The 14,271-nt window shown below is 35.6% G+C and overlaps 1 protein-coding gene across 1 annotated transcript; it reads left to right on the top strand.

The window, feature by feature from the left end:
• Positions 3,391–12,712, top strand: LOC105165794. The gene is made up of 14 exons (XM_011084929.2): positions 3,391–3,845; positions 4,011–4,073; positions 4,351–4,779; positions 4,912–4,993; positions 5,705–5,766; positions 5,879–5,973; positions 6,967–7,046; positions 7,392–7,475; positions 8,718–8,834; positions 9,138–9,223; positions 9,328–9,434; positions 9,801–9,892; positions 9,976–10,052; positions 11,707–12,712. Exons 1-14 carry the CDS (start codon positions 3,693–3,695, stop codon positions 12,193–12,195), a joined length of 2,016 nt encoding a protein of 671 aa, XP_011083231.1. The 5' UTR covers positions 3,391–3,692; the 3' UTR covers positions 12,196–12,712.

Here is a 14,271-nt window from a genome sequence, read left to right as displayed (position 1 = left end):
CTAACGGTCACCTTCTCCTCCTTATAACTCCGATCATCTCTATGATGATGTGTGAAAAAATAATATACTTGCTACGATATAGTCATCTATGAACTACCTTTGTGGGTTTCAATTTTAAGGTTCTCTATGAACAACCTTTGTGGTGGAGTAGATTGTCCTTTATGGACGAAAATCACTTTTAGTGGACCAAGCAACCGTGAAAGGGTTGCTAGCATTTGGCGTACTTGGTGTCCCTCCCGAATCTGGCCCCTGAGCCATTATTATTCTGAGATCTTCTCTTATTCTCTTATTTTTGATATTTTTTCTGTATAGATATGTTAATATAATTATTAGATCTGTATATATTCTTTATTCTTATTTATTTGTTAATTTGTAATTATATTATATAAGAGTTTTTGAACCCTTCATCATCTTTGTAATAGTTTGATAGATTTGTTCCTGAGCTTTACTGCTGGTGGTTAACACCAACAGTGATATCAGAACCGCAGCTCTTTTTTTCTTTCCAACTCCTACTTTTCAAATAATATGATATCCTTGCCCCCCACTTTTCAAATAAAAATATTAATATTGTTAATTTCTAAATATGTTATCTTTGATTAGGACAATTACATTCTTTTTTTCTGAAACTTAGTGTAATTATACGTAAACCATCTATGTTTTGAAAATTTTATATAGTTCCCCTAAAATTTATTTTCATCTAACAAATAGGCCCCCTTATTAGTAAAAATTTACTGAATTTATTAATATTAACAAAAATCAAATGAAAATCAATATTTACTCTCAACATTTATTGCTGACTTATTGCATGTAAAAAAAATTTATGACTAAATTATACTCTTATAACGGTGAAAATATACCTCAGTACATGCATTAACGTGTAAATATGTATAACAATAATTTGATCATCTAAATATTTACTCGACCTGCAATAAATCAGTAATAAGTCAATCAAGAGTACATATAAATTTTTATCCGATTTTTTTTATAATATCATTAAATTCGGTGAATTTTGACTAATGGATGGACTTATTTATTAGACAAAAACAAACCTCAGAAATACTAGATATAATTTTTCAAACTATAGGGGGTCTACATGTAATTATGTCAATTTCAGGGGGTGGAGAGTGTAACTATCTCTTTTAATTTATTTTATATGTACCCAACACCTACTAATATATAACAACTTAGGGTGTGATTGGTATATAGGAATGAAGTTGGAATAGAATGCGCATTCCCAAAATCATTCTTACATTATAATTGGCATGATTAATATTTAGGAATATTGATTCCCTTATATAAGGAATTAATCATTTCAACATGTCGGAAATGATTTTTTTTCCTTATATTAGTTCACTACAAAAAAATATATATATATATGGGGATTTGGAGCTGGTTTTTAAACGATTTTTTTTTGTCTTTAGAATGGTTTCCAAGACACAGAACTTATTTGGAGCGAATTTTGGAACGGTCTTGCAACGGATAGAAATCCATCCTTACAGAAGGCGTTACAAAAATTTAGGAACCATTATGAGATCGTTCCTAGTTGGGACGATAACTGAAACTCTCATTGAAAACTGTTCCTAATGTTGAATTGTCCAATTTTTTTTGTTATTTTTCGAATTGAAACGGTTTGGAGTGGGTTTTGGAATGGCTAAATTAATTTTCTCGGGGAATTTTTCGAACCGACATTGTAATACTCGTGCCTGAATTTTGAAATTATTTTTATTTGTAATGGTGATAAGTCTAGGAATGAATTTTGGATCTGTAATTTGACTCGGGTTTAGGAACGATTTGGCTTAATAGGAACACGTTTGTAAAATTATTTTAGTAATGGTATTATGAACGTTTTTTTCTTAGTTTAGAACACATTAGAAACTGGAATAGCAATGGTATTTGAAAAGGTTATCCACTAATTTGGAATACCTGTTTGAAATAGTTGTAGCAATGGTATTTGGAACGGTCCGTCCAGTTTAGGAACATGTATTTAAAACTGTTTTAGTAATGATATTTGAAATGATTTTTTATTTAAATTTATAATATTTTTTTACTATTACTAAAATCGTTCCTAATTTTTTTGATTTTACAATTTATTAATATATCTAATAAATTTGAATAAATAAATAAATTTCTACATTTTAATATACAATTAAATTAATTTAATGAATTGTTAATTAATTGTATTTATGAATTTAATTAATTGAATAGATATATACAAAAATAAAAAAAAAATGTAAACCTAATCTAACCCCTCATCGTCAGCGATGTTCATATCGTTCTGATTCGAGGCCGGGGAGTCTATCGAAGGCGATGTTGTGGTCGAGGAGGAGGCCCACATGTCCCTCATCATGGCCGAGTTTGGCAGTAGTGGTGTCGTTGGGTGTGGCAATGGTGATGTGAATGTGCGACTGGAGATGTGAGCCTTAGAACCAAGGCTGAATACTCGGTCTTTGTTCTTGCCCTCGACTGTAGCCAGCCACATCTGTTGCTTCATCATCGCCACCGAAGCCTCCGATTCAGCGGGCGCATTGTGGTCCTTAGTCGTGGATTGAGGCGAATGAGCTGCCACATGTATGGGCCTTTAGGGCCGAATACTTTGTCGGGCTTTACTCATGGTCCGAGTAGGGGGATGTCCCTGGTCTCCTCCCTTTTTCCTGTGTTTCTCATGCTATTTAGGCTGTCTAGGCTTGCCTAATTAAATTTGGGTTTGGACATTCTTGGCCTCCTAGGAACGTTATGGGCGTGGGATGTCCTGGACCTCTTAGAGGTGTCGTGTACTTTCTGTTTCTTTATTCTTTTTTATGGGCTGCTCGTGCTTCTTTGGGTTAATTTATTTTATACATATCAAATATAATTGTATATAAATATAAAAATTAAAAAATAAAATTAATTCATCATCTTTCCCAACCACTCAAACCCTTACCCTCCCAAGCCTTGCTGAAACCACCCTTCACAGTCCGCCCTTTCCCCTTTCCCTTCCCCTTCCCCTTCCCACCCCCAAATTTTGTCCAATTGCCCACCATATTCACGCCCCTATTGTCCACCCATCACTTGTTGTTGTCCATTCTTTGCCCTTCCCCTCCCTTCTCTTCTTTGGGGGCCCATAGTTGCCCAACTTAGGGGCAACGGTATATGATATATAAGTAGAAAATATATTTAAAATTTCATAGAATTTGGACAATTCATTTTTAAGATCAATGGTCAATAAAACAAAAACATAATTGATAAATTACTAAAACATTCGACATTGTTGAAGGCAACAAAAAGTGTACTATTTGAAAAAAAAAAAAAAAACACAGAAAAATTTATACAATTTTGCCTATATTTTCTCTTTATAAAAAAAAATAATAATAAAACAAAAATACAAATAAGTAGAAAGCTTCCATTATTGAATTTGGGGAGATTGGTTTGACTCTGACCAACAACAACAATCAATCCATCCATCAATCAAAACTTCAACCACAACCCCGCAAACTTCACTGTTGCAGTAATTGCCGTTGGTCGCGCAGTAGTGCTTTATCATCATGGGCTATAGCCCGGAAGAAATATTCAACAATCAGAATATCCGCCTCTGCTGCTTTTGTTGATTCTAATTCTTGACCTTTACCTTCTTCTTCTGCGGAGATATCTATCAATTCCGACACTGATTCCTCTGTACATATATATATATATATGTATAACTTCTCTAATTGAAAATGGATCCGGAACAGACATTTATAAGGGTGCAGGAGCGCTTCTCTGAGATGCTGACTCCCAGAATCAGAGCCAAGCTCGAGTACTTTTTCCTATTCTTGGCTATTACCCTCTTCTGTATTCTCGTTGTCATGCACGCCAATTATGTTCAACAGGTATTTCCTTGTTTGTTTCCTTATCAATTATGTCTGCGTGGTATTAAATTATTGAGTTTTATTTTGTGGTCTCCGATGGGATTCCGAGCATGATTTCCTGATCTTTGTTTTATTGTCCTTTAATAATTCTGACGAACTATTCCTCTTTATAATTGAATGCTGAAGCCTGGCTGTTCGAGTGAGTTCTCTAGTGTTCAAACGTCTGATGCCCAGCTTATTCAGATTACGGTATGTAGTATTTCCTAATTCTTCTGTTATTCTCTGTTCTTTATGAAATTTATTTCTTGGTATTGCCTTCAAGGCTCTTCCGGGGTGCAAATAGCACAAATATGGTGTCAAATATATCATTATCATACACAACTGACTGAGAATGGCTGGAATGAATGCTTTAGTTGTTGCATAAGCTGCTGCTAACTGTTCTAAAACTACATTTTATTTTCTGTGAAACTGATTAGCTAGTTAATGCGCCAACTTTAATGTGTCTCCTTTGTACTCTCTTGTGCAGATTACAAGTGCTGGCTTGTGGTCACATAATGAGGCTGTGAATGATGTGATAGATGTTCATGATACAGAAACTGAAATTGAAATTGGAAAACCGACCAATGTTGATGGAAATGGTTCGCCTCATTTGGCTGCAAAATCATGGTTGAGTTGGATTAGCTCCGATGCTAAAAGGGTGAGATCTCAATCAGGATTTTGGAAGACTGACAATGATGCCTTGGAATCTCAACAAGAATTTCCTATTGGCAATGAAAGATTTAAGCCGGCATCTGATGATGTGACAGTGAAAGTCAGTAAAGACGTACCACGTAGTAGGTTCTTTATTTCACCGAAAGAATCCCTCAGAGCAGCAATAATGCATATTGGGAAAAAGTGGCATGGGCGTTTATCTTTCTTTCTGAGACTAGCAAGGCGAACTCTTGGAGGTTTATGGGTCAGACATGATATTTTCCTCACTTTTCCTTTCCCTAAAATGGCTTCTAATATTTATGAATGCCATTGATGAAAGCTCTGCTTAATACTTCGTAAAAAGGTTTTGGTTGATCTGGCCTCTATCTGCTTGCAGGATATTGCTGGTATAAATTTGAATTTTGATATTCCCAAGTGGCTCAATATCTTACATTCGGACAGGCTCAACTCCTATGCAGGTACCTGCTATTCCTGCCCGTCCTTTTACTGGACTGTTGATGCATGGATTCATTCAGCTTCAAATATTTGAGATTCTGAGATTATTTTGGTCTTTAATCAGTAATCCATGAATCTAACCTCCCCAACTTGGTTGGACGAACCTAGAAAAGCCTTGTGGGAAGTTGCTCCTTTTCTTGGCAGTACATAATATAAATTTAATCTGATAGGTTTTTTAAAATACTATTATGCTTTGCATTTCAGAAGTGTCCTTTAAAGTTGTTGGGGGCTGTTATCCTGGCAAATTCTGCTGAAGTACACTATTCGGTTACTAATATCTCCTTGTTGAATTGTATGATTAACATGAATATCAGGAGCTGTTATCTTTACTTTTTGATCAATTTAGTTCACCCACTATATTATATTTTTTATATGTCTATATGCACTTTCAAAGTGTTTTAGCTAATTGAAAGTAAAACAATTTCTTTTGTGATGTAATTTTCTCATGCATATCTCTCCAAAAGGTGTACCCTTGTTATAGTAAACTTCAAGTTATATTCTTATACTTCATGTTAGTTTGTATTTGCTCTCAGTCTCAGACTGAGTCAGGCTATATGTCCACCTTAATATTTGCTTTCCATGTTGGTGGATTTATTTTGAAGGCCAACTTTCTCTCTATACTTAAGTCACTTGGTACACATGTATTCTTACTGTGCTTGATGTTTACATCTCAGTGCAGTGGCTTGAAAAGAGAAGCAAGGCATTTGAACCAGCGTACTTATATACCAAGGAGAAGGTGTTTTTATTGGTTCATTTGTCTTGGTTGCTTCATTTTGCATTCAGCTGCATTCTTGTCTAGAAACATATGTTGGTATTCGACTATTATTGATGCGGTGAGATTTTTTTAGGGTTATTTCCTGTTGCCTGAAGAAGCCAGATCAAGGCATGGTATTCGTACCACTAATATCAGCATTTCAGCCCGGCACAGTTGCTTTGGCAACCGGTAACATGATGCTTCTCTTTCTTCTCTAGATGATTCAGTTGTCCCTTTAATTGAGGTTTTTTATTTTTCTTTTGGTGGGAGGCAAAGGTTTGAAGTCTTCTGTCTATTTGCTAATGATTTTTTTTTTGTTATATAGAAATATCATTGGAACTTATGGGATCTAGTTTTGCTATTACTAGTCACAATCTTACCTTGCAAAGTAGCATGGAGACTTTGACAGGATCAACAACCTAGAGTGTCGGCATGCTGCTGTGTGTTGGATATCACATTCATCACATTCCTAAAACCTTAATAGCTTTTGACTTGCTTAATGCATATAGGCTCTTACATGACTGGAACTTTGATGTGAAATTTAAAAAGCTAAGGTTGAAGATCATGTACTGGACACCTGTTTAACAAAGTTGTCATCGGCTTGGAGGACATGAATTTGAGTATAAAAAGAATGCTAAACATTTTTGTGGCTATAAATTTTATTCGCTCTTAAATTAACTCAAATACTAACAATGGTTATAACATCTACATTGAACTTTGACCAGAAAACTCATAAGACCATGTTCATTAACCTGGAAGCTAATTTCCAGGCTCTACACTAGAGCGCCTTTGGATTAGCACTGATATCTTACATGCAGCAAAGAACATATAATGCTTTGCCCGCTAGCTAATGCTGGCTGTGGCATGCAAAAGTTACCCCTCTCCACACAGAAGTATTAGTTTCATTTTGCTTTGGATAATTTCCACGACAGGAGTAATTGCATGAAATTTATTGCGTTGGTCAAAAAGTAATGAAGAATGATAAAAAGCTATTAGTTAAATCCTTTACTCATGTGCTCCATCTGCTTATCCAAGATAATAAAAAAGGATGTAATCTATCTATTTCCACGTTAATCTTATTCTGAATTGATTACTTCCCACCCCAAGCCCTTTCCAAGTAGCAAGAGCACCAGAATACCTTAATATTTTTTTTTTAAAAAAACTGAAATGGTTTTTGTTCAGGTGGCAGCAGCTGCTGATAAACAGGGTTGTAGGATACGACACTATTTTGATGAACAGTTTGTTGAACTCTCCGGGCCATGGTACCGAGTGTTCTTTGGATTCTATTTTATACTTTATTTGTTCTCTGTGATTATTGTTCATCACTTAAGAATGTGTTTTGCTTTCCAGTTCCTCAAATGATTATGGATCACCCATTGCTGCTTTACCATAACTTCTTTTTTCCCTTTTGGTTCTGATTTCTTGGATTTTAATTGAAACTAGTCCAAGTGTAGTGTTGTTCCATAGCTCTAAGCATTGAATTACTGACTTCACATTTAATTGTTTTGCTAACATAATCAAATATGTCAAGAGGCTGGGTCTGTCTGCAATTAGTCTTGAGTTCTCTCATCTCTGTTATTGTAATCATTGTTGTGCAATTCATGCAGGCTACCTCTATAATTACCAAACAAAGGAGTTCTACAATCTTACTTATGCTCATGAGCAACCTGAAAGTTCTGCAAAATTTGGAGGTTGAGCATTTTCATCTGTATTTGCTACTCAATCTGTGCTTCATTTAGAGTTATTCCCATCTGATCTGTCTGGCTATTGCATATTTCAGTAAATTATTCAGCATTTGATAGCAGTGTGAGAAATTTTTAGGTAACTGATGTGAAGCTGCATTTAATTGATAGTTTCATCTTCAGAATTCAAAAGTTTTAACTCGTGCAAACTGCCTTATGGCGTCAATAAATTAATACAACTATGCAAGTGCTAATTATTTTGCCATGGGCCCACTGTTGGCAATTAAGCTATCATGTTAAAAGGAGAATGAAGCTTATTTAGATCCAGATAATACATTATTACCTCGCTCTCTGCAGACACTCAAACACATGTAATCAATTGTTCTTTGTTTATCAGAAGTTGCATTTTCTTAGTTTGGAATAGGGAAGAGAAAAAGTAAAGAAAACATGGGGAAATAGCAGCTGAGAAGTTATAAACTCTTTCAATACAAGGAACAAAATATGCATGTGTCATGTAAACCTTTTGAATTAATATGAAGTGATGCTAAGAAAGTCAAAGGAGAAATAAATTGGTACTATATTTACACAAATGCATGTTTACATGCTGCTATTCTCTATAATTTTAGATATGCAAAAAAAAAAAGAAGGGTTGATGTTAATGAAAAATGACTAATAAGCATCCATACATAAAAAATAAGTAAAATATGTGAAAACAAATCTAAAGTTACATCTTAGATATCACTTCTACCTAAACTGCATTTAGAAAGATTTTATGAAGAAATTAGTTAAAATACATGTTTACAGGCAATGCTTTAAAATTCCATCACTAAATTGAATGGTTCAATCTGTGGTTGGAATGGTTCCATTCATTTATGACTTCATGTTCAGTGGGTCTATTCATTTTCATGGATCTGAATGGTTATTTCAACCAACAGACTTTTAGGTTTACCTTGCACGTTATGGAGGCTGGGTGGTAATCACCCATTTGGATTGTTAGTTACTATCTATAATCATTGGTTGGGAGATGTAATTGTGTTTACTTTATCTGACAAGCTGTAACTTATTGAGGTATATGAGTGGATTTTAGACAGCTTTCTGTTAGCTATCCATTGTTGCTAATAACTTTAGTGCATCACTAATCTTGATTCCTTATGGCTGTAAAGTTCAGAAATCATATCTCTGTCTTGAAAAATGGAGTGTTTTATGACGGTAAAGGATGACCACTGCTTTGTGGATTGATGTGTTTCGCAGACTATCTTGTGACCAAGTGTGGTGTATTGATGATGTCACTTTTTGTTTTCTTCACAACCACAATGTCGGTATCATTTACATTGAGAGAGACACAGACTCGTATGCTGAAGTTTACAGGTTTGTTTTATAAATGAGCTATTACCTTAAACGACATGCCAAACTACTAGAAATGTCCACATGCATCAATAACTGGTGTTGCATCCTCATTCAGATTGCATCATGAATGTGAAAAAGGTAGGTATTATTAGATCAATCAACTTGCACCCTACGGTAGGCTGTCATCATGGAGATTCTGTGAAGAAATAGATGTTTGCTTTATTGTTGCTCAGCATATACTCTGATCTTGAAAGTTTTATTGTTGGGTGATTCATAGGAAAGCGTTGTTTATTTAATTGCTATATCCTTCCCTCGAATTTGCAGTGCAGCTCCAGCATCATGCTCGGCATAGGCTTCCAACATTTCAATTGATTTTCGTGCATGTAATTGAATCACTTGTTTTTGTTCCGGTTAGTATGTAACTTATTTTTTTCTTTTTTCCTGGTGACATTGTCTTCCCCAATTTATCTCGGATTTGTATGGCTTCACTAATATGATTGGTTTTTGTCTCCAGATAATGATTGGAATCCTATTTTTCCTCTTCGAGTTTTATGATGATCAGCTGTTGGCTTTTATGGTTTTAATTCTTGTCTGGATCTGTGAACTATTCACACTAATCAGGTTATTTTCCTTCCTCTAGCTTACTTCCACTGAGCCATTGAGAAATAGGAAAAGAACTAGCGAAACAAGTTGAGGGTTATCAAGCGACAGAATAATTGCCTGCTTTAACGCCAATACCACTATCTCCTAAGTCTTGTCTCTGGTTGCAGAAGAGGGCTTCCTCATGTGGTGCAAAATTTGGTTGCCTGTGAAAGGTCTTTAAGACCAACTAACGGGGACAACCTTGTAATTTGATACTACTGTTTTTCTTATACAATTCCAGAATTTAAAAAGTGGATAGATCTATCATTTTTGGCCTTTATATATATTTTGAACCAATTCTGACGAGTCCTTTTCCTGAAACCATTGTTCTTGTTTTGCTTGCAGTGTTCGTACGCCAATATCAATGAAGTTCTTTCCTCGCTTCTTTTTGCTCTACTTTCTAGTGTTTCACATATACTTTTTCTCCTATACATATGGTAACATGTCAATTTTTTAACTTCAATGATTCCACTATTCAAGTTGTTATCTTCCTCTGACATGCCATTGTAATTGCTTGCAGGGTTTTCTTATTTGGCTCTCTCAACCTCCGCAGCATTTATGCAACACCTTGTCCTCTATTTTTGGAACAGATTTGAGGTAAAGCATACATACGTTAGTATGTATTATGTTGTTTTTCAGTTACTGGTTATACTCTCTTTTCGGCTTTTACAAATTAGAATGGAATTCGTGTTAGATTGAGGAAACAATGTAAAGTATCTGAATTAGCTTTGGAATGTTAAGGGTTGAGAACTGAGATACATCCCCTGAATAGGAACAGACAAGAAGGGAAAGGCATATGTCAGAGTAATGGCAATCAGTGACTTATCATTTTCTGCATACTTGTCCACTGTTTCTCTGAAATTTCCAGAAAAACAAACCGAAACATCATAATTGCATTAAAACATCAGAAGTATCTCTTAGCGTTGGATTTTTGTGGCACTTGATTACATGATTGAACTTCAGATTAAAAGTATGTCTTCTTACATGGTAGGAAAATGAATGAACTAGTGTAGCTATCTACTTGATGTATTCGTTTCTCTGATCACGTTCATTTGGACTTGTAGGTGTAGCATCTGCCTATACAACATATTGACTTATTAAATAATATATGTGCGTATTATTTTGCACGTACGACTTCTTATATTGATCTATCAATGAAGTTTCCCGCACACAATTACAGTATAGGGAAGTAATGCATCCATATCACCGAACATTCCGACTACCTAGGCTTGTCAAGAGTAGGTGCCAAAGTAGAGAGGCAGCAGCAGTTGTCTCAGTAAGATGGGGACAACAACAGTTGGCTGTCAGTTCGGAGTGATGGATAAGAATGGAGAGGATCATGAATGGAGGGGAGGAGATGGAGAGGGGAAAATGTGAAATAAAATTACTGAACCTTTCCAAGATTTCAAAAGGTTCCATCCAGACGCATTTATTAAATATAGCATATCTCCAATACAAGGGCCCAGCCATTAGATTACCATTCCGGAGAACTCTTTCAGAGTAACTTGAAAAACTGCTTCACAACCAAGCAGGCCAAAAATCTTGAGGTAGGGAGTAGTTGGGGGTGTAAGTACTTTGATCTCACCTGTTTCTTGTGAGTATCTTTCTTAGCTCTTTCCGTGATCAGAATAACTAGCACAAAATTCAGGAATATATTTAGAAATTTCAAACTATGGCCTGTGAATTGTAATTTGCAAGAGTAGTGTTTTAAAATCTGAAGTTCCATGGAGAATGATGCTATGATCTACAGAAACTTATGTATCTTACGCTGGTGGGTCTAAGTACTTTGATCCCATGCTTTTCTTGTGCGTGTCTTTCTTAGCTCTTATCGTGATCAGAATAAAGAGCATGAAATTCAGGACAAATCATGACCTTTTCTCTTTAACAATTTCAAGCTATGGGCTTGTGAATTGTAATTTGACCAAGAGTTGTGTTGTAAAGTCTGTCTGAACTTGCATGGAGAATGATGATACTATTTACAGAAACTGATGTATCTTACAGTGGCTGATGAGTTGCACCGATTTCATGAAGTTGAGTGACAAAGTACTGGATACAACATTTCTTTTGTGTAAGGGTGGTTGAGAGGGAGGGAGGGAGGGGCCTCGGTATTTATTGGGAAAGAATCTTTACCCAAAATTATAGCGTTCAAAAGTATGTGTTTAGGTTTTGGTAGTGGGTTGAAACTTTGTGTTGCATGCTCTACATTAGTTATAGTCCTTAGAGATTGATTACTGATAACCTGTCATGTCAGGTTCCGGCTCTCCAGAGGTTTATGCAAAATCGTCGGTCACATTTCCAACAGCATCCAGATTTTCATATTACATCGTCTACTATTCTTGCCTCAACATTGCGTATCACAAGATTAAACACGAGGAACTCTGGGCCTGTAAACACTGAGTTGGCCTCTGGACCAGTAGTTCGAGATGGAGTTGATACAGGAACGGCAAGCAACACTGTAACTGGATTCTCTGGTTCCGAAGAACAACCAAGTAATGACAATCAAGGTAGGTTAGGCAATCCTCTTGATATTGGAGGGCAACCTGTCCTTCGTCAGCCAGAAGGCGGAGGCATTCGTGGGGCTATGAGTTCATTTAGTTCACTGTTGTTGTGGATCCTGGGTGGCGCTTCTTCAGAAAGCCTCAACTCATTTTTCTCAATATTCCGGGACTTGAGAGATCAAGGTCAAGTTTATGCAGAACCTCCACAGCGAGAAAATCATGCAGCACAGAACAATGAATAATGTGGTGAGAAGTCTGAAATACTGAGTTGGGCCAGAAATCCTTTCATGCCTAGTTTGTTCCGTATTTTGCAGCCATTTGGCTCTGAGGAGATGTGAATTATAATTCCTCACAGCCATTTGTAGTAATTACTCATGATTTTGTGAAAGAGGCTAGTAGGACTAACGCCGGAAGCCCCACTGCTTAAAGCCAACCGTAAAGCCACAAGAGATCATTCTACCAATTATAAATGTGGTATACTGTAATATCCTTGTACAGGAGAAGGGATTGGGCATTGTAGGGTTAGAAGCAAAAATGATAGGTTCCGTGCGTAAACTAATCACAAATGCACAACTATCGTCAAAGTTGTATGCAGTGACTTGATTCATTGATCTGGAGAAATACGTCTTTCCGTATCCATACTCTCATTTTGCGTCTATTTACATCTATTTGGAACTTGAACCTAAAAGTGTTGTACTTGACTACTTGCATTGCCGTATTTACTGTTTGGCAAGACCGCAACGGGAACCAAATTCAGTACATGTTTTCACAGACGATCTCACTTGAGATTAAACATACGGTATGGGGATAATTTGATCATTAATTGATTTTACATGTATATATGATGGAATCAACAATGGAAGTGCTTGGCATAGGTTGATATGAAAATAAGATTAAGGGCATCTCAAGTTGAGAGTTTTGCTTTTTTGTTTCATAAGACTTCTTTTTGACATGAATGCGGAAAAGGCCGTAGAAAATTGCAAAATGTGGAATTGATGTTGGAGAGAAAGGACTGTCCAAAGGTACACTACACATTTCCTGCCTTCTAAGCAACATCAAAGTATTAGCACTAATTATGAAGCCTAACAATGTCCCTAATGGTGTGTCAGCAAATAAGATTTAATTAGGCGCACCAAATCATATATTTGCTAACAACATTAACTTTAATGAAATACAATAAGATACATATGAAAGTGTAAGTATTCTGATAATTTAGCTGTGCACAACACCTCTGGTTTACCCACAGTTTTATAAAAAGAAATCTAATCTTTGACTTGAAGGGATATCAATAATATATTCAGGAAACTCGGTTTCAGGAATCCATGTAATATTGTTATATAAAGATAGCAATACTAGAACTCAATAATAATAACAATGAAATTCAAGTAATAACCTCACATCAATATAATTTAAATGAATTACTTACGTGAGTGACAGAATTTGAAAAAATCTCATAGTTGTAGGAACTTGGGATTTAAAGTATTTATCAGTGGGCAGAAGGTCCATAGGAGGCTGTTCTTACAAATGATCATTATTTTCCTTTTCTTTTATTCATAATACCAAAAAGAAAATCAATTAATTATGATATCATGTGGCTTAAGACTGTAAATTTTCATCAGTGTCTAGTTGTAGTAATTAAACATAGCAGAAAGGAATTACAAAAGCAATGCCACTCATAGCTCAAAGAGACTGCAAGAACCTCATAATGATTGTTAAAGATAATGTATATTTAATCATGTCAAAAATAAACATTTGATGAAGGAATTAGGCACTTACACTTGTTTAACCAAAGCCTTCACTGTCTTTATTGATCATGTCAAAATTTCGATTTTCTAATCATGTTTATGTTCAAGTTTGACGAGTAATTTTTAAATCTACCTTAAGAATTTAGTACATTTGTTCCCTCAATTTGATGTGTGTTGATTATCCCAAAAACAATGCACAGTGCTTAACTGCATGCATTAATAATCAGACACACACAGAGGAGAGGGCGCTTGAACATTAATTGATCTCATGTTAATTGTGAGGTAGAGAGAACTCGTGAAGTTTGAATGCTGCAATTCTTGAAATGTGTGATCAAATCAAAGAGAGCATTTAAGTCTTTTCTTTGAGGACATCAACAACCCCTCAACCCCTACCCCCTACCCCCTACCCCTCTGATATATATGTTTCCTGTTGAAATTTCCAACAAAAGAAAGAAAATGTACAACATAGATTGGTGAATGGTAATGCTCCAGCATTTACTTTACCCATGCAAATGCAAATGCAATAGCAATAGCAATTGCAGAGGGTATCTACACTAAATTTATGCACATATA

Source organism: Sesamum indicum, linkage group LG6, assembly GCF_000512975.1.
Source record: "Sesamum indicum cultivar Zhongzhi No. 13 linkage group LG6, S_indicum_v1.0, whole genome shotgun sequence".
NCBI lineage: Eukaryota > Viridiplantae > Streptophyta > Magnoliopsida > Lamiales > Pedaliaceae > Sesamum > Sesamum indicum.
The sequence above is the reverse complement of the archived record's forward strand: the minus strand, read 5'-3'. Positions and strand labels throughout refer to the sequence as shown.